The 27,922-nt window shown below is 42.5% G+C and overlaps 1 protein-coding gene across 1 annotated transcript; it reads right to left on the bottom strand.

The window, feature by feature from the left end:
* Positions 1-1,263: 1,263 nt before the first annotated feature.
* LOC131247112 (uncharacterized) lies at positions 1,264-27,922 on the bottom strand. The gene is made up of 6 exons (XM_058247552.1): positions 27,722-27,922; positions 24,596-24,662; positions 20,953-21,392; positions 20,753-20,851; positions 20,373-20,625; positions 1,264-1,457 (listed from the first exon to the last, which is right to left on the bottom strand). The coding sequence occupies exons 1-6, from the start codon at positions 27,920-27,922 to the stop codon at positions 1,264-1,266; spliced, it is 1,254 nt and encodes a 417-aa protein (XP_058103535.1).

Genomic DNA, 27,922 nt, shown 5'->3' with positions numbered 1-27,922 from the left:
TTTACGTGTCAGGGGTTTGGTCACTTTGCCCACCAATGCAACACAAGAGAGGGCACCAAAGTATTCCTTATTGATGGGCAAGTAGAAGTCGTACCCCCATAAAGTGATGATGAGGATGAAGAATATGAACCAGTAGAAACCCCTAGTGATGAGGAAGAGGGAGTGCAAGAGTCTGCGACCCTCGCAATTATGCATTGCGCCTTTGTTCAAGCTAAGAATATTGACCATTGGCGCCGCAACATGATCTTCTATACTTATGCAAAGTGTGGGGAAAAGAGTTGTACGATGATCGTGGATAGTGGTAGTTGTGCTAATGTGGCATCGACTAGCACTGTGAGCCATTTGGGCTTAAAGATGGAAGTCCATCCTCAACCCTATAGAGTCTCTTGGGTTGATGAAACACCCATTCTAGTCTCGCACCGTTGTCTTGTTCCTATTCAGTTTAGATCATATAAAGACACTTTGGTGTGATGTTGTTCCCATGGATGTTGGCCATATCATTCTAGGTAGACCGTGGCTCTATGATAGGGTTGTTACCATATTTGGTTTTTCGAATGTGTGTACATTCTGGTTCGAGGGCAAGAAGGTCAAGCTAAATCCATTACCACCAAGAACACGACTGGAAAGGAGTCCACCACACAGAGTGGTGCGAGCAGTTCAAAAGAATTGAAGGAGTCGAAATCCAAGTCCAAACCACTCCATATTCTAAATGCCAAGGACTTTGAGCGAGAAACGAAGACAGACTCGATGGTATATGCCTTTGTAGCTAGGGAGAGTGTACCGGATGCTAGCGTAGAGTTACCCATTGAGGCAATTCAGGTAATTCATGAGTTTCGTGATGTCTTTCCTGATGATCTACCGAATGAGCTTTTCCCTATGAGGGATATATAACATGCCATTGATTTAATCCTTGTGGTGACTTTACCAAACCTCCCGCATTACAGAATGAACCCAAAGAAGCACGCTGAGTTGAAGAGACAGATTGACGAACTCCTAAAGAAAGGTTGGATTCGAGAGAGCATGAGCCCATGTGTAATGCTCCGGTTTTCAGAACCCGAGTACACGACTCGAGTTCCGAGAACCCAGGAGTTAGCTAAAGGTAATGGTAACCAATGAGTAAATCAAAGTGCAGATAGTGGGAAAAGAAACATAATATATGAACCAACATACGAACAATATTCTGGCCCACGCAGCTAGGGGCCAATTACAAAACCTCAAGTTTCTCAAATTTTAAATGTACTGAAATAAAGATAAATGGCTAATCTACTGATTCGGCCCAAAATAGGCGGCCGCCTCCTGCTGCGGCCCCTCATCATAAAGTTCCTCCTCGATCGCCACACCCTCCAAGTCTGTCGCATACTCATCAGCTCCTGCACCTATGTCCTCTGTACGGTTGAACATTGATGAATGAGTGGCTAGATCAGTGTGATTTCTCCTCAAGATTACACATCGCCGCCCTAAACAAGTAATAGCATAAAGACATACAAACAATCCAAAACACAATAAATGCAGTCTTCTTAAATGCATGGATATATGAATGCAATCGTTGGCCCGAGGAAAACATCCAGACGGCCTGTGTCCCAGTTAAAACATTCGGATGGACATTGGGGTCGTCACCCATGGATGTGACTGGTCATCAATGCAACACTCAGCGCAATCGCATGGGCATGAGGATCCGAGTCATCATCATAAATCCATCGACTGGTCATTAGCGCAACACTCAGCGTAATCGCATGGGCATAATAACCCAAGCCATCGTAATATGTCATGTATGCATGATTTGCCGGTCCATTATTAGTCTAATTGTAACCAGCCAATTTAAATAAATTCATGGTCACTATGGGGAGCGCGTGGCCCAGCGTAGGTCGACGGCTTGGGCATAGTATCCCATGACTACCATCCCCGATCCATGAGGCTACCGTATTAACGTGTATATAGTACCCGCTAACATGTGGTCAATCAATTCAATGTAAAGGGGCCACCACCAATGCTGACTGGGAATGAAAGGTTGAAATCACTAAATTTGGCGATTAAAGCATGACAGCATGGATGGTTCAAAGACGGATAAACAGTGGTATCGGAAAGATTGTGAAATTCATCCCAAATCAGTTAGGTGAAACCACACATAGATGGTAAGCCCCATGGTCAAATGTCAACACCCAAAACCTCCATATTGGGGGCCTATGCTCATCACAACTAGTCCATTAACACCCTAAGCACAGACTCTCCTTTGCTAGGATTCTCCATGGAGAGATTTCAGCAATATGTGTATCACATTATCATATCAGCAACATAGATCTTATCATGAATGGGAAATAGAACTATACATATATTTCTATCAAAACACACTAACTGAGTTAACATAAGATACATGACATGAATGGTTGAATTATTCATCTAGGCAGTTCAGAGTACGAAATCAAGAGTCTAAATGATAGTAAGCATGTGAATCATTTTGTTAAATAGATAGGTCAAGTGAATACAATCCATTTCCACACACAATTTATCATTAGTTCAACTAACCATTAAATTAGTAAAATTGCTATTCCTGGTCTAGTTAGGGATGTAAAGCTTTAGGGGAGGAAAAATCATCACCAGACAATTTGCAGTGTGCCCCTTGATCCGAGTAATCACGAGTACCTAGTTGCCCAACAACATGAGGGTAATCTCTTGGAGTCATTCCCAATACAATAACTAACGTTAGAAGGCGTCCCTACCTATAAAATAAATACAGCTAGGGAGGACTTGGTGATTTGGGGTACATGGGCCTGATTCATGATGACCAGGCCCACCAACCTCTTACCTAGTAAGGACCCAATTTGGGCCCCAAATTCACACCTAGCGAAAGGCCGAACTGGTCATTCGTTTTGGCCCAGCTATAGGGCTTAACACGACCCAAGATGAAGCTAGGTTAGGCCGTCCCTGGCCCATCAATTCATGGCTCAACCCAACATCCCATTTGAGTATGGCCCACATGCATTGCAAAGTGCAGCCACCTGTGGAAGGTGAGGCTCATTGTACATTTCTGGTGAGGCCCACGGCCTTTTGAATGGGGTGTGACCCATCTGATTTCCAGAGTATGGCCCACCTGACATTTCAGGGTGCGGCCCATCTAATTTTCAGAGTGTGGCCCACCTGACATTTCAGGGTGCGGCCCATCTGATTTCCGGGGAGCGGCTCGATGCACATAATGGTGAGGCCCACTGCATTATAGTTGTGGTGTGGCCCACTAAGATGGGTCTCAGGTGCGGCCCACATGGCTGGTTTACATGGTGTAACCCACTGAGCTACAAGCCCAGGTGCATCTGATGGTTGGGCCAGGGGAGGGTGCAACCCACCAAAACATATGGTGCGGCCCATCTGTTCTCAAACAGGGTGTACGGCCCACGATGCTACAAGCATAGGTGCGGCCCACTGAGGCTATCTGGGGCCCACTATCATACATGGTGTGGCCCAATCCAGGGCATGTTCTAGTTGAATTTCAGAGCCCAAATCAGGGCTATTTTGAGCCCAATGCAAAACCCAGATAAAGGACCGACTGCAGCTTGCCTTAGAGGCTAGTGAAAAACACAACACTGGTTGAGTTTGCAGCTCATTGCAAAGCCTGACCTGAGGGCAGATCGAAGGTCGCTCACAGCCATGGTAGCAAGGGCTGGAACAGGCCTTGACTTGCATCCGATTACGACCCAATGGGGCCCATTTCAAAGCTCTACCGAGAGATCAACCCAGGCTCCTTTTAGGTGTCGATTCTCTGCCAAAACGGGGCTTGATGGAGCTCGAGTTCAACCCAGCTGGGACTGATCCCCACCACCATTTCTAGGCCCGTTTACACTTGGGTTTAGGGCCCTACTGATGGCGTGGTTCACCTGCAACGAGCAGGGACTGGACTGGCTGATTCCGGCACGCCTCTAGGCTTAGCTTTCGGCCTGAACCAGACCTTCCTTTTGGTCCAAATGTGGGGCCGAGCTTGGACCTGGACACAGTCAGTTTGAAGGCCAACCTTGGCCTGCTTTCAGCTATGATTCAGAGTCTAGATAAAGGTCTTGCTGAGGTCAGTTTTTTGGCCTAGTTCGGAGCCATTAAACAGCCTTTATCCCAGCCTTCAAAATGTCGCTATTCTAGCTCTAGTTGGGATAACTCAGTTGATATCTGACTGGAAATAGGGTCATTATTTGGCCCATTTTCAGCTTGTTGTGGAGACGTTGATCGGCCCGGCTCCAGCCCCATTTACAGCCTGACTAATGGCCCTACTCCAACCGATTGCTGGCCCAAAGCATGGCCCCAATCATGGCTTATTTTAGTTCAAACAGAGCTTCTGTTTGGTCCGTTTCCTGCCACGTTTCTGGTCCAGAGTTCAGCCATCGTTTGGCCTACTCCCGACTTGAAACGGAGCTGCTGCTTTAACATTGTTTCGACCCAAAACGTAGCCATTACTTGACATCGTCTTGGTCTAAATCATGCTCATTGTTGGGCTGTGTTCGACCCTCATCTACGCCCTGCCTGAGAGCTACTTTAAGCTTCCAATAGGGCCTGATTTGAGGTTGTTTCCCTTCCATGGATTATAATAGAGGCTCAGCCCAATACACAGCCATGGTAAGGGCTGAACCGGACCTTGCCCTTTCCGATTACAGATAGGTATAGCTGATAGGTGGTCACCTGGTATTAGCTCTGGGAGAAGGCACGGCCCACCCCTCTTCTTCCTCAGCTGCGTCAGGCAGCAACAGGGCAGTCGGCCCTCTCAGTCCACACTCTCTTTCTCTCCTCTACTCTCTCTCTCTCTCTCCTCTTGTTGGTGCGAATCCCAAGAGCTACAGGGCTCTTTATATAAAGGGAGAAGGAGGACACCAACGGCTAGGAATGCCCTTCCTGTGCACGGCTGAGATCAGAGATTAGTTGTGCATGGGGTCCATCCACTGACTTGGATGGGAAACTGGCCCCAAGGCCCACTAGAAAAGCATCTTTCCTGATTTAGTGGGGTCCATCTCGTCATTTTGTGTGGGTTTTTAACTGGGAAGATGATCCGGCCTCTAATGGCGGATTACAATCCGATGTGCATGGTCATGATCCAGTTCGTCTGGTTGGTCCAAATGAGGCCCAAGATCAGTATGGGGCCCACTTCTCGGGTCCCAAACATTAGTTTCAACACATCTCACGAGAATCTCCCATTCTCCTGAGATAACTTGCACTCTCGTCTTTATCTCATTTCGCCCAAAACCAAGGGTAGGGATGAGGCCACGTGGTCTCATGGACGGCTGGAATCGCACCAGCAGCAGTTTCCTGAAGTGGGAATTTTCCTTTTTGCCTTTCCTAGCTCAGGCCTTGCCTGGCCATTTCTGGAATAGAGAGAGCACGCCTCTCCTTTGAAGTTGGACGACTAGGATGGCACGATCGGGCCGATTGTGAACCGTCCAAGCAATCCCAGATGGGTCCCACCTAGCGGATATCCGCCACGTGTAACACAACGGATGGTTGCGACCCATTTCTTTTGTCCGTTTACAAGGCCCAAAAGCCTTTACGGTTTTGATTGTATGGGCCCTACAGAAAGCTTGAACAGATCGGATGGCTCGAAAAGTGGCCATGGTGGGCCACTTTGAGGCCTAAAGATTTCCAGTTTGAATCCAATTTTGGCGGGAGAAAATGAAAATTTCTGATTTTTTGAGAGGGGCTCCGTCAAGGGTTGTTTGACTGAGCCCGTCGTTCCAGTGCACGTCATGCATGAATGCATGTGATGTACACACACACTGTGTGGGGTCCACTATGATGTTTGTGATAGATCTACTCCGTCCATTCACCTCATGAGTCGTATCCAGGGGGCCCGACCCGGTTTGGGGTGGAGGTGAGGCCCAGGTGAGTCGTATCACACACTTCAGGCCCTATTTGGCCCAATATATGCTGATCCGATGGTTGGATCAATCTGAGGACAGGTTTCAACGGTTAAATGGGGCTTTGTAGTGCAACAATGGTTTGGTTGGTTGCTAGTTAACCCCCAAGGGTCGTTAGTGGATGCCTTGCCCCTAACATGACTTAGATAGATTGATTTATAAATTCAACTTGAGGCGTTCGTTTAGTCTTACCTCATTATTTGGTGTTAGGTTAAGTTTGGCTCTGATTGACTCTAATGGATGGCCTCGATATTAGCTGGAAGTCTCATCCTGTGCATGTTAAAATTTTTAAGTCGCCCAATATTTTAGGCTTGGCTGATGTAGGTTTTAAGATAAGGTAACACCTGTGTACCAGAGGTACGGGGTGTTACACCATGTGTCGTGTTCGCCCTTCTTATACCTAAGAAGGATGACACATAGAGGAGGTGTATTGATAATAGGGTCATCAACAAAATCACAGTCAAGTATCGGTTTCCCATAACGCGTCTTGATGACATGTTGAATATAATGACCCATGCTACTATCTTCTCAAAAATTGACCTCAAAAGTGGTTATCACCAAATCCGTATACGCCCTGGTGAGTGGATGACGGCCTTCAAGACGAAGGATGGGTTATACGAGTGACTAGTTATGCCTTTTGGGTTAACTAACGTCCCAAGCACTTTCATGCGTGTGATGACCCAAGTGTTGAGGCCCTTCATGGGAAAGTTCCTGGTCATATACTTTGATGATATTTTGATTTATAGCATAGCCAATGAACAATACCTCAACCATTTGAGGTAGGTTTGTGGGATCCTTAGAGCCAAGAAATTGTACATCAACCTAAAGAAGTGTACATTTTTTGTCTAGTAGTGTTATCTTCTTAGGTTTTATTGTGTCAACTAAGGGTGTATCGGCAGATCCTGAGAAGGTCAAGGCCATTGTCAATTAGCCTGAACCCCACAATATTCATGAGGTGCGCAACTTTCACGGCTTAGCTACCTTCTATAAGCGGTTCATTTGAGGTTCTAGTTCCATTATAGCTCCCGATTGCATAAAAAAGGAAGAGTTTCAATGGACAAAGGCAGCCTCAAAGGCCTTCAAAGAGATAAAGGTCAAGATGACCGAAGCTCTAGTTACGGGACTTTTAGATTTTTCAAAAGCTTTTGAAGTCACATGTAACGCATCAGGAGTCGGCATAGGAGGAGTACTTAGTCAAGAAGGACAACCTATCGCCTTTTTTAGTGAGAAATTGAATGAGGTGAAACAGAAATATTCCACCTATAACAAAGAGTTTTATGCGATAATGTAATCACTGTACCATTGACGTCATTACCTATTGCCGCAAGAATTCGTCTTATTCTTAAATCACGAGGCCTTGAGATATCTGAACTCTTAGAAGAAATTAAACCCCATGCATGCCAAGTGGGTTCAATTCCTTCAAGAGTACACTTTTGTACTTAAGCACAAGGCCAGTGTAGAGAATAAGTCTGCTGATGTGTTGAGTCATCGAGTCGCATTACCCAATTCTATTAGTGTCGAAGTCATGGGCCTCGAGCGCATCAAAGAAGATTATTCTAAGTGTTTAGATTTTGGAGTTGTGTACGTGTCGTTGTTAGAGAGTCCATCAGAAGCTAGCAGTAAGTACTTGATTTTAGACGGATATTTGTTTAGGAGTGACCACTTGTGCATACCGCACACCTCCCTCTGCGATTTTCTTGTCTGCGAGTTACATTTAGGAGGGGTTGTGGGTTATTTCGGTCGAGACAAGACCATTACCCTAGTGGAAGATAGGTTTTATTGGCCAAGCCTCAAGCGAGACGTGGCCAGAATTATAGGGCAATGTCGTACTTGTCGACTGACAAAGCAAAAGAAACAAAATACAAGATTATACACACCTTTGCCAGTTCCATTCATCCCTTGGCAGGACATCAATATGGACTTCATACTTGGACTCTCTAAGACTATTCGGAAACACGATTTCATATTTGTTGTCGTAGACCATTTTTCTAAAATGGCCCACTTCATTCCTTGTTTTAAACCTCTGACGTATCTCATGTTGCCAAGTTGTTCTTTAGTGAGGTCGTCAAACTGTATGTGTTACCAAAAACCATAGTGTCTGACCGTGACGTGCGATTCATGAGTTACTTTTGGAAGACACTATGACACATGATGAATACTAGGCTCCAATTTTCTTCTGCCTACCACCCTTAGACCGATGGTCAGACTGAGGTGGTCAATAGGAGCTTAGGGAGTTTACTAAGATGTTTAGTGGGGGAGCACACCAGGACATGGGGCACCGTACTACTTATAGCCGAGTTTGCGTTCAATAGTTCTGTTAATAGGTCTAGTGGTCTAAGTTCTTTTGAACTCGTTACTGGTTATAAGCCTTGAAAGCCTATTGATCTTGTTCCTATGTCACTGTCCCATAAGCTATCAGAGTCTACAGAGTCCTTTGTGTATCACATTCATTTATTGCATCAAAAAATCAGGCGAAAGATCACTACTAGTAATGAACATTACAATTTTTCTGCAGACCAACATAAACGTTTCAAGAAATTTAATGTAAGGAACCCTGTGATGGTTCGCATTAGGCCCGAGCGGTATTCTTAGGAGGCCGTTCGTAAACTACACGCGTGTCGTGGAACTAACCTATCCTCTTACTCGGGGCCACTTCCAGGGCAATCGGAACCGTTAGTTCAGTGGTCCGCCCTCTAAAGGGGGTGTACTTAAAATATTAGCCATGAATAAAGGAAAAATGATCGCCTAAAACTCCACACTCGAGTTTGTTTGGAGCCGGCAATTTGTTCAAGGAAAAGTACGGGTCGGTTGGATATGGCCCCAGCCAGGGAACTAAAAACAACGGGTCGGTTGGATATGGCCCTAGGCAGGGAACTAAAAACAAAAATTACCCACTCAGAACCCGGTAAGGTTGCCCGGTAGCCATGTTTGGTATTATCTTGACAGGCAATGATTTAAATATCCATAAGGTTACACCACCTGAATGACTACTCATTTATCCCCTTCAATGGGTATAACCACAAAAATCTCTTTCACATTTTGAAAACTATTCAATAACTCCAAATGATGAGGTTGTAAATAAAAAATCTTAAAAAAAGCTATTGAAAGAGCAGAAATAACCCTAAATCAGCAATGTAATTAACTTGTGTGTGTGTGTGTGTGCATATAATGGAATGCTCAATTGAAATTGCAAACAAATATACGTAATAAAAACTGTAAATTAAAAAAAATAAATTTAAAATTTAATTATTTTACCTGTTTTTATCAATTATCCTCCAATATCTCATGTTCTTAGTACTTCCAATTATTCTTCACATGCTTGTTTCTTAACCTATGAACATACCACTAATAACAAAAATCATATATAAAAATAAAAAATATACAATATACAATATAGTTAATATTATTAACCAATAACAATACATGACAAATAAGCAAATATCCAATATAATTAATAGAAAAATAATATATAACAAATTGAAGTGTCAAATATAGATTAATAATGCAGAAAAATATAACTTTGCTAGCTCGAGCTTTTACTGAATCAATATTAGTCTTTAGTAACGCAATGAAACCATTGCTAAATAAAAACACTTACAATCACTTACACTGTAGAATGGAAAAAAAAAAAAAAAAAAAACCCATACATTAGTTTTTTGGAATAGATTTGAAAATAATGTACATGATGAAAAATTATGAAATTATTTATACATTTTGTATTGGTTTTATTTCCTACATTCCCATGGCATGAAAGAAAAGTAGCTGAGAAATGCGAAAGTGAGAATCATCATAGTGGGGTGGGGCAGAAAACCATCCTTTTCATGAAAATGACGCGTGTAGGACATCTCCAACCTCTAGACAATAGGCCCCACATTAGGCAAAACGGTAATAAAGTTGGCACATTGAGTGGGCCACCCCTTTGGAATTAATGGACACCGATGGCATGACTCCATATACAGGTCACAACTAGCTTATGAGTGGGATCAAAATGAATTTTGCATCAACTGGTCATTGAGTGGGCTACATTTGCATGATACACAAATCCTAAACCTGTAGCAGGCTATGTAGAGAATTATGGGCCAACATAACAGGTTAGGAGGTGTGAGATTCGGGCTATTTGTCAGGTCTTACCCTCCTGGTTCCAAAATTCAAGCTCAACCAACCACATTATTTTCTCTAATTCTCCACATTTCACACACACACGTGGGCCCTCTTGATGAGTGGATCTGATTAATTTCTCAAGAGGAATAATTGTGGTGGGACCCACTTCATTGACTCGCACAGATGTTGCACCTGTCACATTTGCATTTGTGTGTGGCGTCGCAATGTCAATCTCTTCTCACCTGAATCCCCTTAGCATTTTTTTTTTCCTTGGTATTAAGGGTATGATGCATGTGTGGTGCACATAAAGAGAGGAAGGGAGAGAGATGGGTGGAAAATAGTACATGCAATTAGGGGGGACCACACACGAATAGAGAAAAAGAGAACAGCTAAGGTCTTACCCTCCTTGTTCCAAAATTCAAGCTCAACTACCCATATTATTTTCTCTAATTCTCCATGTTTCACACACACGTGGGCCTCTTGATGAGTGGACCTGACTAATTTCTTAGGAAGAATGTTTGTGGTGGGACCCACCTCATCGACTGGCACAAATGTTGCACCTGTTGTTAAAGTGATAAAGTTCCTTGATATACATTAATACACCATATTTTGATAACTTAAACTTTTAGAGTAAATGGTCGTTTGACATGGTATCAAAATATAAGGTCCTATGTTCAACTCTCGAGAGCAGCAAGTATGCCTTGCTAATATATTATTCTCTCGCGGGAGCTTAGGAAGAATTTAAGCCTGGCCTATTTATGGTATAAGCGTAACGGGCCAAATTATTATTTTAATATTTTCAATTTTTGTAGTATTTTTTATTTTTAAAGTTTTATATATATATATATATATATATATATATATATATATATATATATATATATATATATATATATTAGAAATTACTTTTAATTATGATAGGACTCTTCTAATTAGGTTTATCTAGACTTTTTATTTTTGACAAATTAGGCTTTCGATGAGTTTTATTATTTTGGATAACTTTTATTAAGATTAGAATTTTACTATTTTTAATAATTACGTATTAGGATTTATTTTTTCCTTTATTAGTGGTGTAATCGAGAGTTATACAGATATTATTCAATAAAATATTTGAGTTTTATCTCTTTTATTTTTTTCTTTTTTTTTTTTTCTCTTATAAATTTAAGAAAGTATCTTATGGATTTAAGATTTTAATCACTTAAGAAAGAAAGTAATCTCTCTTCACTTTTTTACACTATTCCTTGTGTTAGAAACCTTGTTTCGAAAAAAGCATGGGAAATGAAATACAATTTCTCATGTTTGTTTATCAATCATATTTTCTCAAAAATGTTGAAACATAATTCCAAATCATATGTTTAACAAAATAAAATTTTCTTTAGAAATTATATTAGTTACAACCTCATGCTGGCATGTGCGCCACTTCGAATTCTAGGCCCATGTTGTTCTTTAACTTCTTATTTCATATTTCTCTCACATATGTAATTCATCGGTGAAAATTAACTTGAGAGTTTTTAGGCTACACTGCATTGATTGTTGTATCAATAAGTGCCACTTTCATATCCTTTGGTGCCTTTGTTAAGCGGCTCAAGGGGATGCCTGGATTTAATAATTAATATTAATTACTTCATATTCTGTTAGTATTTTTCTGGGGAACTTGATGAAGGGCCTAAAAGTGGCATACTGAGCTGCGCATATGTATGTTCATCCATCCAAATAATTTCTTGTGGTGTGGCCCACCTAAGTTATGGATCAGACTGATTTTTGGAATTAGTGATCAACATTGAGGAAAAATTCTGATGGACGGAGTGGATTTGACATAGATAGCAAGATATGCCAGCTAAAGAAAGTTGTAGCCGACTTCCTTGTGAGAAAAAGTGGACATGAGCTGATGCAATAGTAACCCTACAGCATCACATGGATGCCGTGCTGGAAAAGTTGTGAGCCCACCATGATGTATGTGTTTTATGCATGCTGTCCATACATCTACCCCATCAGTCAGATGCACCATTCCATCGTGGGCCTAGATCTCAAAAATCAAGTCAATCCGTGACTTGTGTGGGCACACCACATACAGAAGTGGGGAGGGGCCGTGCACCATTAAAAAATTCATAATCATTTTTTGGGCCCACCAAGATGTGGTTTGCCAATCAAGCCCATCCATTATGTGTGTCCCACTTGGATGAGGGTTCAGACCAAGTTTCAGCAGCATTCAAAACTCAGGTGGGCCCCACCAAGTGCTTTTATATGTTTTTGGCATGTCTTCACATGATTTTAGATGGTATGGCCCACCTGAGTTCCGTATATGGCTGATTTTTGGGATATCCCATAATTTAGAGGGGACCCATCAAATGCACGGTGTGATGGTCGACACGCATCACGGTGGGGCCCACATAGCTCGACCTCATGGGAGCTTATCGTGAGGTCGAGCGCATATTACCTTTTCCCATATATATATATAGTTTATCACATTAGACATAACCATATAAATGTTATGGATGATATATAAACATCAGGGTGGGCCAAGGGAGGTCTCAACTCTGGGCATTTCCTTATCCTTTTTTTTTTTCCTGTCACGATGCACTTAGTTTTGGATCTGCCTCATATTGTGCCCATGGCCCATGTCCTAATGTATGACTAGGAAAAACAGACAAAAAATGTAGATTCTCATAAATATCTTGGTGGGTCCCATGTTATTGTTGAGGCGGAAAAATAGAAAATGAATCACTTAAAGATATGCTTAAGGCACGTTATGATGTCGCTATCTTTAAGGCGATATTCACACCCTACTGGTGATTAAACCAATTTGCAAGAGGGTTACAACAAATCTACCTCCAGGATACAATAAGCCTCTTCTCTAAGACCGGAGAAATATGGGTTTCGGCCCGCAAAACCGAAAAACCACATCCCGAACACACTTTTACAGCGTACAACCCTGACTTCTGTGTTGTTATAATTTACCTCCTAAAAACTGTTTGCAATTTACTGCTTGAAAAAATATTTGCATTTTAAAAAATATTTGCATTTTAATGCCTGAAAACTGTATTTTTACAAAGAACATTCAAAAACGAAAATGGAGAAGAAGAAGAAAATAGAGAAGAGATTGTTGGAAAATTGTGAATTCAAATTGACCCAAAGATGGGTTTATATAGAATCATAAGAGATGCTTAAGGCCCTTTTTATGAAAAGACATCTTCTTCCATGGTGTCTTTTCATCAATGGTGGTGTCTTTCCAACAATGACATCCCTCCATTTCAAATTCAAAAGATGCTCCCTTTACCAAGAGGCATCACCATTCACACCAACAATCACTAAAGCTACAACCCTTATTTTCTTCTTATTTTAAAAAAACCCAACAATCTCCCACTATTTTTTCAAAATACAGAGGTTAGGGTATATAAGAAAAATATGTGTACAGGAAAAGGTGTCTTATGGACTTGAACCTTCACTTAGTGTAAACAAATCAAAGTTGAATCAGAATCCTTAGTGACTATGGTCTTGAACTAAGTATTCTATATGACACAACTGGATATGTTACACATACATATATTTCAATTGTCATGTGTTCTAAAATTATAGCATATTAACGGCCTTGTGCTCTGTCCTGAATTCATGAGTTCATGAGAGTAGCTAAAAACTCTTGAACATCAGGAAGTGGCCCCACTTCCAATACTCATATAGGCAAGTCCTTATGAATGCCCCTGTAACTATAGCACCCTTGAAAGAACTCATTAAGAGTAGTAGCTCATCCTCCTTTTTATCTTTACAGGTACCCAGCACTATACATACATCCAGGAATGAGACAGATAGAAAACGTACAGTATTGCTTCAGCCACTTCTTGTGAGGTACTTTGCCCATTGAACCTATTAACTTAGGTTGGGTTTCCCTCATCCGGTGTCTATGAAATTGGCTTAAGTCTCCTTCCTCTTGATGTTTTACTAACAACATCCCTTACTAGTCCCTTGGTGAACGGGTCCGCTAGATTCTGGATAGATTTTACATATTATATTATTATAACACCGTCACCAAGTAGTTACCACACAAAACTATGCCTTAGACTAATATGTTTGGATTTTCCATTATAAGTCTTGTTATATACCTTTGATAGTGTCGCTTCACTATCATAGTAGATAGAGACCAGTGGTAAAGGCCTTACCAATAATGGCATTTCCAATAACAGATTTCTTACCCATTTTACCTCTTTACTACTAGCTGCTAAAGCTATGAATTCAGATTCTATGGTAGAGTGAGATATGCAAGTTTGCTTCTTGGATCCCCAAGAAATGACAGCTCCTTCAAGTGTAAAAATTCATCCACTAGTAGACTTGGATTCATTAGAATCAATGACCCAACTTTCATCACTATACCCTTCAAGTACACTAGGGTGACCAGAAAAATGTAAACTATAGTTAATAGTTTTTCTCAAGAATCTGATTACTCTAGAAACAACATTCCAATGATCTAAACTTATATTACTTGTAAATCTACTCAATTTACCTACTGCAAAAGCAATATCAGGTCAAGTAGAAATCATGGTATGTATAAGACTGTCAATCACCTTGGAATACTCTAACTGAGATATACTATGACCTTCATTTTTAATTAACTTGATATTAGAATTTAAAAAAAAAAGAGTAGAAACTATGTTCTTATCATAGTGATCAAACTTTTTGAATATTTTTTCAATATAATGTGATTGAGATAGAGTTATACCATCATTGTTTCTTAATAACTTGATACCTAAAATCACATTAGCTCCACCCATATATTTCATGTCAAAACTAGATGATAAGAATCTTTTAGTGTTATTTAAAACTTCTGAACATGTACCAAAGATTAGCATATCATCTACATAGAGACATATAATTACTCCTTTATTATCAGATAATTTTAAATATACACATTTATCAGATTCATTAATCTTAAAGTCATATGAGGTGACTACTTTATCAAAATTTTCATGCCATTGTTTAGGTGCTTGTTTAAGTCTATATAGCGATTTGATCAATTTACACACTTTATTTTCCTGTCCTGGAATTATAAAACCTTCTGGTTGCTCCATATAAACTTCTTCATCGAGATTACCATTTAGAAAAGCTGTCTTTACATCCATCTGATGGATTTCTAACTTATGAATGGATGCTAGAGCAATTAAAACTTGGATAGTAGATATCCTTGCTACTGGAGCATGGTGTCGAAAAAATCAATACCTTCTTTTTGTATAAATCCTCTAGCCACTAATTTAGCCTTAAATATTTCTGTAGTTTCATCTAGTCTTAATTTCCTTTTGAAAATCCATTTATAGCTTATTGGCTTTAATCATGAGGGCAGATCCACAAGTTTCCATGTTCCATTTTGCAATATAGAATCCATCTCATCGTTTATAGCCTCCTTTTAAAAGGAAGCATCATGAGATTTAAGTGCATCATCTATTGTTACTGTATCATTTTCTATGTTACAAATCAACATGATTTCCTTTGTTATGTTATCTTTATCTTCTTCTATTAGCAGAAGGTAGAAGTCGGGTCCGAAAGATGTACCTTTTCTGATTCTCTTGGTCCTTCTAGGTTCTATGTCCTCTTTATCGAGACTGCTGATATCTTGATCAGGTATTTGAGAACTACTGCTTGTACTAGGATCTTGAGATCTTGTCTCTTTTCTAGTTATAGAAGAGAATGAGTTTTCATAAAACTCGGCATCTCTAGATTCTATTAAAGTGTTTATCGGGATTGTATGATTAGACTCTATAACTAGAAACCTATAAACTTTACTATTTTTTGCATATTTTATGAAAATACACTTAAGAGATGTCAACCCTATCTTAGGCCTTTTAGGATTAGTAAGCCTAAGTAAGGGTCTACAACCCCATACCTTGAAGTATGTGATGTTATGAATCCTATCCTTCCATAGTTCATATGGAGTCTTACAAGTCTTAGATTGAGGTATTCTATTAAAGATATGACAGACGGTCAATAGGGCTTCTCCCCAAAATCCTGAACTTAAACCCGGATTATTGAGCATAGAGTTTATCATGTCTATGAAAGACCTGTTTTTCCGTTCTGCTATTATAACGCCCTGAAAATTAGGGGTCGTGCATACACCCGACTCCCAAGTTCCCAGGTATCACTTATGTTAATTTTTACTAATTAGCGTTTAATCAGGTTTAAATGGGCAGCATAGAATTTCTTGGAACATGAAACATAATCACAACTAGTCTACCGAAATGACAGAGATCAAATATATACAAGTCCAAAAGAATATATATATATATATATATATATATATATATATATATATATATATATATATATATATATATATATATGGGTCGCACATGGCGTTGACCAATAAAATCACAAAAGAATAGGGCTGAGTCCACTACTCAGTGATCCAACATCCCATCTACTAAGCCGATGGAGAATAACCCATCATCTGGAAGTAGGACAGCTCGTCCTCCTCATCAAGACCTGCGCCACCAGGCTCCTCATACTTTGCATCACCTGTATTTACGGGAGAGTTTGGTTGGTATTTTAAAACACCGTCCCAGAGTGGGAGTGAGTGATCAACTTAGTGGGTGCTATTAGTCTTAAGTTGTAACAAACATCAATTATATTATGAATTTAATGAAAAACAAACATTCACGAACACCTAACTAATCTTATTAATGTAGGTGCATGATAAATGACATGATGCATAACCTCGCAACAACACTCCCTCGAGCGACTCTGTCTAACGATCGTGTATGAACAACACTCCCTCATTACGACCTCGACTGCCGAGTCGCCAACCTAGCTAGTGCGATGCGTGATAATGTTAGCCGAGTTTTTAGTTAATTTCATTCATCCACCAAGTTGGAGAGACTGATACACCCCACGTATCAATGCCCTCAACTAGTTGCGATGCCTAGGCCCCTCAACGTGCGAGGCTAGGGCTTGGCGATCCTTGATCCCATTAGGTTCCCCATCCCTGACTTTAAGTACATGGGGAGTGCTAAGAAAAGGGATCGCTCGCGGTCACTACGGGGAGACTCGTTACCCCAGGGTAGGCCGATAGCTCGGGTACAGTGTCTCATTCCACCATGTTCGGCTCACGAGTCGATGGATCAGCCTCAATTGGTTATCAATGGGCTACAACGATTGAAGGGTGTTTCAGGTTCCATACTTGTGTGAGCAAATAGGGTTAGAAAACAAGGTTGGTCAGTAAGTAGGCTAGACAGCACGAGTTCAGGTGAGCACGTGACGGACGACATCGGGTACGAGCGACCCATGTAGACTAACTACTGTCGCCCATACACACCCATCCAAATCCACGGGTTTTGCCTCAGGATAGTCCTACCGATAGGATTATCTTCACCCTCCTCATATTTCTGACCAACCCAAGGGTCCTGGTGGTAATCTGTAACATGCCAACAATTAGGGTTATCAACTAGCATATGCAATATCATTTATTCATACTTCTCAATATAAAACTCAGATTTTTCTACCAAGCAAAGCTAACAATGTTATGAAATAACGGTGCATACGTGTTGTGTGGGTTAGTGAGGAAGCTAAGCATTTCATATATATGTCATAGGAACAAAATGCACAAGGGTTAATGAATCATACATGCTATATTGTAACATCATACACGAATCAAAAAGTCATGAACATGCAAACATCACATTTATGCCCAATCATGTGAGAGACAACAAACGTTCCATAATTATTCTATTTCGAATGAGAGGATATACGAATCAAACAAGACATGGACATGCAATCAACAATTCATACCTAATCATGTGAGCAACAATGAACATTCCCTAACTATTCCATGTTGATTGAAAGGATCAAGGTAAGTTCTTTCATAGGTTTTCTCTAGATCCTCAAAATATATTATCCAAGCAATCAAAATCATTAGACTCATACTAAAATTGGTGCTAGGCCACCAAAGGATAATAGTCCACACCTATGAATCGTTGAAGACTTGACAAACGACCTAGGAGCATCGAGTTTGGTGTCGATCGGCCGGAATCCTAAGGAAATGTATTTGTATGTTAGGATTTCATGCAAATCCTCACTCAACGAAAGGGATTTCTAATTGATGAGGGTTTTACCTACTCAATCAGTGGAGATGGGTTCTTCCGGTCGTGGGTGAAGGATTTATTGAGAAAGAGGTGAGGAGTTGCAAGAATCGAACTCCTTTGGGCCCCACTAGAGCTATGGTCCACCTTCACTCTTCTTCACACTCTCTTTCTGTCTTTACTTTCTTTACTCTCTCCCTCCCTTAGGTTGTTGGAGTAATGAGGGAGTTATGAGAAAAAGGGCCTTAGGGCTTTATTTCCTAGACTTGGGCCCTTTGGCCTTAAGTTTCCATAAATTCCCACAATGGCCCTCTAGGATTCTCTATTTGCTTTGGGGTGGCCCTATCACCCCCTTGGCCACCAAATTTGGTGTGTAGGTGTCTCATGACCTGATGAGGGGCTATGAAAAAATTGAAGGCAATCGGATATGGGATTTTATCACACGGCTCCGATCTTTAAATGGCCTTACGAGGCCCATTCTGATTTTTAGGGCGGTTCTGGTCACCCTATGGCCATGAAACTTATGGGATAGGTGCTCCATGGTTCGATGAAGGGCCATGCAAAATTTGAGAACGATCAAATGTGGGGTTTGATCGTACAGGTCCAATTTGTGATCAACGGTCACTGTTCCACGATCGGGTCCCAGATTTTGTGGACGGGCGTAGAAAAATACATTAGACCTTTACCGTAAATGTAGAAGAGGTCAGATGGCTAAAAAGCTTGGGATCTCAATTTTTATTTACAAGTGCCAGATTTCAATTCTAGCCTTGGGTGAGTTGCGGTTGGCAAGTGGCGCTGGAACGGCGTAGATGATTAATTTCTAGGTGTCCACTGAGTCCATGGTCCGCGATGGACCACAAGCCCAGTGAGATCTTCGGTTCCCTAAATTTTTAAATTTTTTTGACCTCCCCTAGTCGTTGCATGGCCCGCACGGGTTGTCACTAAGTGCAAACGACTATTTGGCTTGATGGCCCGCACTTGGTCCGATCATGACCAGACTGGTCCACTCTAATGGGCTAATCTTAGGTTAATTTACTTGTGGTACCCCACTACGATTAGTTTAAACGAACGGTCCTACGAAAAATCTTATGTGGACGACTCAAGGTACTGTTCTGGTTGGACAGGACATTACAATATACCCCCTTATAAATAAATTTTATCCTCAAAATTTGTACCTGTTCGTATTACTGAAGCAGGCTTGGGTAATGCTTGCGGATTTCTGCTTCCGTCTCCCAAGTGGCATCTTCTTCGTCGTGGTGGGTCTATAGTCCCTTGACCAATGGGATGTCCTTGTTACGTAGGACTTACTCCTTCCTATCCAGTATTCGAGTGGGTCAGAGAATATATGTGGCATTTTTCTTGAGCTCCACGTGTTCCCACTTGATGATATGTGAAGGATCGGGGATGTACTTCTTCAACATTGATACATGGAAGATGTTTTGCATCCCGGCGAGCAGCATAGGTAGGGCCAAGCAATAAGCAATTGTACCTACGCAGTCCAAAATCTGGAAGGGCCCAATGAATCATGGCGTGAGCTTTTCCTTCTTACCGAAGCATACAACCCCCTTCATTGGGGAGATTTTGAGATATACGTGGTCCCTAGCTTCAAATTCTAAGTCCCACCATCTAGTATCGGCATAGCTCTTCTGCCTGCTTTGGGCTGTTAAGAGGCGGCACCGGATAATCCCAATTTTCTCTGTCGTAATTCGTACCAAGTTCGGCCCTACCAAACTTTTCTCACTAATTTCCTCCTAACAATGTGGGGTTCGACATAGACACCCATAAAAAGCCTCGTAAGGTGTCATATCGATGTTAGCGTGGAAGCTATTGTTATAAGCGACCTCGGCGTACGGGAGGCAGTCATCCCAACTTTCCTGAAAGTTCAACACACAAGCCCGCAACATGTCTTCCAATACCTGATTCACTCGCTCAATTTGCCCATCTGTCTACGGGTAGAATGCGGTGCTAAATTTCAACTTTACTCCCATGGCTTCTTGGATACGTGTCCAGAAGATCGACGTGAACCGAGTGTCCCAGTCTGACACAATTTCCATCGGAACGCCATGGAGTCGTACTATCTCCTTAATATATAACTTGGCTAAATCATCAGTGGAGTTAGAAGTCCTTATTGGTAGAAAATGGGCTAATTTGGTTAACCGGTCCACAATCACCCATATTGAGTCATGACCTTTCCTAGTCTTGGGCAAATCGGAAATAAAATCCATTGATATGAAGTCCCATTTCCATTTTGCTATGGGCATGGGTTGCAAAAGGCCCGGCTATTGGTGGTGCTCGGCTTTAACCTGTTGACATGTGAGGCATCAGGACACACACTCCACTATTTCCTTCTTCATGTTATCCCACCAATAGTTTCGCCTCAGATCCCGATACATCTTGGTACTATCAGGATGTATCACCAACTTGGAATTGTGAGCGGCATCTAGGACTTCTTCTCGTAGTCCTTGAAGATTTGGGACACAAAGGCGGCCTTGGTACCGTAATCCCCCATCAATGCCGACTCTCCACTCGGACTCCACATCATCCATTGTTCTTTCTCTCATCTTTCCCAATAGCTCATCGCCCTCCTGGGCTTCAATGATTTTACTGTTAATCATTGGCTGGGCATGAATGTGGGCTATGACCTCGTACGGCTCCTCCACGGTTAGCTTCATATCGAAGTCCCGTACAAATTTCACTATCCCACTCTCTCACCATTAGCGGGGCTGCAAATTCGAGCGCCCTTTTGCGGCTCAAGGCATCCGCCACTAAATTGGCCTTGCCAGGGTAGTATGTGACATCGAACTTGAAGTCCTTCAACGTCTCCATCCAGCAACGCTGTCTCATATTCAGATCCTTTTGAGTGAAGATATATTTGAGGCTCTTATGATCACAAAAGAGCTCAAACTCCTCACCATAGAGATAATGTCTCCATATACTGCTGCGAGTTCGAGGTCATGGGTAGGGTAGTTCTCCTCGTGCTTCCTTAGATGTCGAGATGCGTAAGCAATTGCCCTGTCCTTTTGCATGAGTACACAACCCAAGCCCACACAAGAGGCGTCAGTATAGATGGTGTACTTGACCCCCTGCTCAGGTAACATGAGTACAGGTGCTGACGTCAGTTTATCTTTCAACTCTTGGAAGGGCGCCTTCGCCTTCTCATTCCATGCAAATTTGAGGTCCTTCCGTGTAAGCTGGGATAGCGGCCGGGTTATTTTTGAAAAGTCTCTAATGAATCTTCGATAATAGCCAGCGAGACCGAGGAAACTTCTCACTTCTGTAATAGAATTCAACTGCTTCCAATCTTGCACGGCTGCCACCTTGGTGAGATCCACAGATATTCCTTCCTTGGACACTACATGTCCCAGAAATTTGACCTCCTCCTTCCAGAAGTCACATTTCCTAAATTGCGCAAACAGTTGATTCTTCTTAAGGGTCTTAAGGATTGCTTTTAAATGTCCTTCATGCTCTACACAGCTCTTTGAATAAATCAATATGTTGTCGATGAATACGATTACAAATTTATATAAGAACGGCCTGAAGACTCTGTTCATGAGATCCATGAATATCGCTGGAGCATTGGTGAGCCCAAACAATATAACTAGGAATTCATAATGGACAAAGTAGGTTTTAAAGGCCGTTTTCTGTATATCCTCGTCCTTAACTCGCATCTGATGGTACCCTAATTGTAGATCAATTTTTGAGAAGTATTGAGCACCCCTTAGCTGGTCGAACAAGTCGTCAATTCTGGGCAACGGGTATTTGTTCTGAACCGTCACTTGGTTCAATCTCTTGTAGTCTACGCACAATCGCAATGAGCCGTCCTTCTTCTTCACAAATAGGACTGGGGCTCCCCACGGCGAGATACTGGGTCGGATGAAGCTTGATTCTAACAATTTGTCAATTTGAGACCTTAGCTCTTCCATTTTACATGGGGCATGTGGTAAGTTGGCAAGAAAATGGGTGTGGCACCTGGAGTCAGATCAATCGTGAAGTCTATCTCACGTCGAGGGGGAAGTCCGCGTTTGGCTTTGAATACATTGACGAAATCTTGGACTACGGGGGTGCATGTTAGTGAGGGTCCATCATAACCCTCCTCCAATGAAGCATAACACAAAATTCTTCGTTCGTGGCTGACCTGGACTGGGAAGGTGAAGGGAACGTCGTCGCCCTCGTATATTTTCACTGTCATTATTTCATAATCGATTTCTGCCTTCATCACTATCAACCATTCCATGCCTAGGATGACATCGTAATGGAAGATCTTGGTCACTATCAAATCTATGAAGACCACTTTGCATCCCAAGTCTATGGGGCAATCACGACATATCTTGGTTGCTTCTAAGAAAATACCAGTGGCGGCAATAATCTTTACTCCCACGAAGGGGGTAGGGTGCAACCCTAGATGCTTGACAGTCGTATGTGATATGAGGGAAGTAGTAGACCCGATGTCCACTAAGAGAAATATGGGAATACCTTGTATATGGGTTGTCACTTTGAAAGCCGTAGGAGTGGGGGTGACTGCATCTTAGCCCTCTGCCGCTAATGCATGGACCCGAGCTTGCTATGTGAGGTTCGGTCGCTGCATAGGCCGTTGTGGCGGCCTAACTTGAGGTAGTGGAGGACGACAGAACTGCTGGCTAGGCCCCATCGTCCGTAGAGGCGGAATCTGCAATGCCTGCTGTGGGGGTCTGTTGTTGCGCTGAGGTGGCGTGAATCGAACATCTACCCATTAGTCAGATGCACCATTCCATCGTGGGCCTAGTTCTCAAAAATCAAGTCAATCCGTGATTTGTGTGGGCCACACCACATACAGAAGTGGGGAGGGACCGTGCACCATTAAAACATTCATAATCATTTTTTGGGCCCACCGAGATGTGGTTTGCCAATCCAGCCCATCCATTATGTGTGTCCCACTTGGATGAGGGTTCAGACCAAGTTTCTGCAGCATTCAAAACTCAGGTGGGCCCCACCAAGTGCTTTTATATGTTTTTAGCATGTCTTCACATGATTTTAGATGGTATGGCCCACCTGAGTTCCGTATACGGCTGATTTTTGGGATATCCCATAATTTAGAGGGGACCCATCAAATGCATGGTGTTGATGGTCGACACGCATCACGTTGGGGCCCACACCTCACGGGAGCTTATCGTGAGGTTGAACGCATAGTACCATTTCCCATATATATATATATATATATATATATATATATATATAGTTTATCACGATATATATGGGATAGGTGGTCCATGGTCGCCGTCTGGCCATGAAACTTATGGGATAGGTGGTCCATGGTCCGATGAAGGGCCATGCAAAATTTGAGAACGATCGGATGTGGGATTTGATCGTACGAGTCCGATTTGTGATCAATGGTCAATGTTCCACGATCGGGTCCCAGATTTTGTGGACGGGCGTAGAAAAATACGTTAGACCTTCACCGTAAATGTAGAAGAGGTCCGACGGCTAGAAAGCTTGAGATTTTAATTTTTATTTACAAGTATCAGATTTCAATTCTAGCCTTGGGTGAGTTGCGGTTGGCAAGTGTCGCTGGAACGGCGTAGATGATTAATTTCTGGGTGTCCACTGAGTCCGTGGTCTGTGATGAACCATAAGCCCAGTGAGATCTTCAGTTCCCTAAATTTTTATATTTTTCTAACCTCCCCTATTCGTTGCATGGCCCATAGGGCTATCACTAAGTGCAAATGGCTATTTGGCTTGACGGCCCGCACTTGGTCTGATCATGACCAGATTGGTCCACTCTAATGGGCTAATCCTAGGTTAATTTACTTTTGGTACCCCACCAAGAGTAGTTTAAACGAACGGTCCTGTGGCAAATCTTACGTAGACGACTTAAGATATTGTTCTGGTCAGATAGGACATTACAATCTACCCCCTTATAAATAAATTTCATCCTCGAAATTTGTACCTATTCGTATTGCTGAAGTAGGCTTGGGTAATGCTTACGGACTTCTGCTTTCGTCTCCCAAGTGGCCTCTTCTTCGTCGTGGTGGGTCCATAGTACCTTGACCAATGGGGTGACCTTGTTGCGTAAGACTTGCTCCTTCCTATCAAGTATTCGAGTGGGTCGGAGAATATATGTGGCATTTTCCTTGAGCTCCACGAGTTCTTACTTGATGATATGTGAAGGATCGAGGACGTACTTCTTCAACATTGATACATGGAAAACGTTTTGCATCCCGGCGAGCAGCGTAGGCAGGGCCAATTAATAAGCAATTGTACCTACGTAGTCCAAAATCTAGAAGGGCTCAATGAATCATGGCGTGAGCTTTCCCTTCTTACCAAAGCATACAACCCCCTTTATCGGAGAGATTTTGAGAAATACGTGGTCCCCAGCTTCAAATTCCAAGTCCCTCCATCTACTGTCGGCCTAGCTTTTCTGCCTGCTTTAGGCTGTCAAGAGGCGGCGCCGGATAATCCCAATTTTCTCGGTCCTAATTCGTACCAAGTTCGGCCCTACCAAACTTTTCTTGCCAATTTTTTCCCAACAATGTGGGGCTCGACACGGACGCCCATAAAAAGCCTCGTAAGGTGTTATACCGATGCTAGCGTGGAAGCTATTGTTATAAGCGAACTCGGCGTACGGGAGGCAGTCATCCCAACTTTCCTGAAAGTCCAACACACAAGCTATTGTCTTCCAATACCTGATTCACTCGCTCGATTTGCCCATTTGTCTGCGGGTGGAATGCGGTGCTAAATTTCAACTTTACTCCCATGGCTTTTTGGATTCGCGTCCAGAAGATCGACGTGAACCAAGTGTCCCAGTCCGACATAATTTTCATCGGAACGCCATGGAGTCACACTTTCTCCTTGATATATAACTTGGATAAATCATCAGTGGAGTTAGAAGTCCTTATCGGCAGAAAATGGGCTGATTTGGTTAATCGGTCCACAATCACCCATATTGAGTCATGACCCTTCCTAGTCTTGGGCAAACCGGAAATAAAATCCATTGATATGAAGTCCTATTTCCATTCTGCTGTGGGCATGGGTTGCAAAAGGCCCAGTGGTCGGCGGTGCTCGGCTTTGACCTGTTGACACGTGAGGCATCGAGACACATACTCCGTTATTTCCTTCTTTATGTTGTCCCACCAATAGTTTCGCCTCAGATCCCGGTACATCTTGGTACTACCAGGATGCATCACCAACTTGGAGTTGTGAGCGGCATTTAGGACTTCTTCTTGTAGTCTCTGAAGATTTGGGACACAAAGGTGGCCTTAGTACCATAATCCCCCATTAGTGCCGACTCTCCACTCGGACTCCACATCATTCTTTACTCTTTCTCTCATCTTTCCCAATAGCTCATCGCCCTACTGGGCTTCAATGATTTTACTGTTAATCATTGGCTGGGCATGAATGTTGGCTATCACCTCATACGGATCCTCCACGGTTAGCTTCATATCAAAGTCCTGTACAAATTCCACTATGTCCCACTCTCTCACCATTAGCGGGGCCCCAAATTCGAGCGCCCTTTTGCGGCTCAAGGAGTCCGCCACCAAATTGGCCTTGCCAGGGTGGTATGAGACATCGAACTTGAAGTCCTTCAACGTCTCCGTCTAGCGACGCTGTCTCATATTCAGATCCTTTTGAGTGAAGATATATTTAAGGCTCTTATGATCACAAAAGAGCTCAAACTCCTCACCATAGAGATAATGTCTCCATATCTTTAATGTAAATACTACTGCCATGAATTCGAGGTCATGGGTAGGGTAGTTCTCCTCGTGCTTCCTTAGATGTTGAGATGCGTAAACAATTGCCCTGTCCTTTTGTATGAGTACACAACTCAAGCCCACACGAGAGGCATTAGTATAGATAGTGTACTTGACCCCATGCTCAGGTAACACGAGTACAGGTGCTGACGTCAGTTTATCTTTCAACTCTTAGAAGGCCGCCTTCGCCTTCTCATTCCAGGAAAATTTGAGGTCCTTCTGTGTAAGCTGGGATAGTAGCCGGGCTATTTTTGAAAAGTCTCTAATGAATCTTCGATAATAGCTGGCGAGACCGAAGAAACTTCTCACTTCTGTAATAGAATTCAGCTGCTTCCAATCTTGCACGGCTGCCACCTTGGCGAGATCCACAGATATTCCTTCCTTAGACACTACATGTCCCAAAAATTTGACCTCCTCCTTCCAGAAGTCACATTTCCAAAATTGCGCAAACAGTTGATTCTTCTTAAGGGTCTCAAGGATTGCTTTTAAATGTCCTTCATGCTCTTCATAACTCTTTGAATAAATCAATATGTCGTTGATGAATACAATGACAAATTTATATAAGAGCGGCCTGAAGACTCTGTTCATGAGATCCATGAATATCGCTGGAGCATTGGTGAGCCCAAATGACATAACTAGGAATTCATAATGGATAAAGAAGGTTCTAAAGGCCTTTTTCTGTATATCCTCGTCCTTAACTAGCAGCTGATGGTACCCTGATTGTAGATCGATTTTTGAGAAGTATTGAGCACCCCTCAGCTGGTCGAACAAGTCGTCAATTCTGGGCAACGGGTATTTGTTTCAAATCGTCACTTGGTTCAATCTCCTGTAGTCTACGCATAATCGCAATGAGCCGTCCTTCTTCTTCACAAATAGGACTGGGGCTCCCCACGGCGAGATGTTGGGTCGGATGAAGCCTGATTCTAACAATTTGTCAATTTGAGACCTTAGCTCTTCCATTTCACATGGGGCATGCGGTAAGTTGGCAAGGAAATGGGTGTGGTACCTGGAGTCAGATCGATCGTGAAGTTTATCTCACGTCGAGGGGGAAGTCTGTGTATGGCTTTGAATACATCGATGAAATCTTGGACTACGGGGGTGCATGTTAGTGAGGGTCCATCATAATCCTCCTCCAATGAAGCATAACACAAAATTCTTCATTCGTGGCTGACCTGGACTGGGAAGGTGAAGGGAACGTCATTGCTCTCATATATTTTCACTATTATTATTTCACAATCGATTTCTGCTTTCATCACTATCAATCATTCCATGCCTGGGATGATGTCGTAATGGAAGATCTTGGTCACTATTAAATTTACGAAGACCACTTTGCATCCCAAGTTTATGGGGCAATCACGACATATCTTGGTCACTTCTGAGAAAATACCAATGGCGGTAATGATCTTTACTCCCATGAAGGGGGTAGGGTGCAGCCCTAGATGCTTGACAGTCGTATGTGATATGAGGGAAGTAGTAGACCCGGTGTCCACTAAGAGAAATATGGGAGTACCTTGTATATGGGCTGTCACTTCGAAAGCCGTAGGAGTGGGGGTGACTGCATCTTGGCCCTCTGTCGCTAATGCATGGACCTGAGCTTGCTGTGTGAGGTTTGGTCGCTGCATAGGCCATTATGGCGGACTAACTTGAGGTAGCGGAGGATGACAGAACTGCTGGCTAGGCCCCATCGTCCGTAGAGGCAGAATCTACATGCCTACTATGGGGGTCTGTTGTTGCGCTGAGGTGGCGTGAAGTCGAGGTCCCTCATTCTCGTAAAACAATACGGCTTCGAGTGACCTGTCCTCCTACAATAGTTACATATTTGAGTAGGTCGTGCAGAAGGGGCCGGTGTGGTGGATAGTTTAGGAGGGGAATTTGGGCGTGGCCTTTTCCTGGCAAAAGAAGAGGACGGTCCCTCCATCCTGTTTCATAGCCCTAGCTGTGAATGGGTCCGTGAGACTTGCTCCTCATCCTGTTCCACCTGTATTGACATCTTAACGAGCTTGGCATATGTCCTGATGATAGTACAACACATCTTTGAGCGAATGCCACTCCTCAACTCCTCCGTGAATCGCCTCATTTTAATCACCTCATCGGTAATTATCTGGGAAGCATAGCGTAACAACTCGGTGAAGCGGTTCTCGTATTGCGCCAACGACAT

The sequence above is a fragment of the Magnolia sinica genome, chromosome 5, assembly GCF_029962835.1.
Source record: "Magnolia sinica isolate HGM2019 chromosome 5, MsV1, whole genome shotgun sequence".
NCBI classification, from domain to species: Eukaryota; Viridiplantae; Streptophyta; class Magnoliopsida; order Magnoliales; family Magnoliaceae; genus Magnolia; species Magnolia sinica.
The sequence above is the reverse complement of the archived record's forward strand: the minus strand, read 5'-3'. Positions and strand labels throughout refer to the sequence as shown.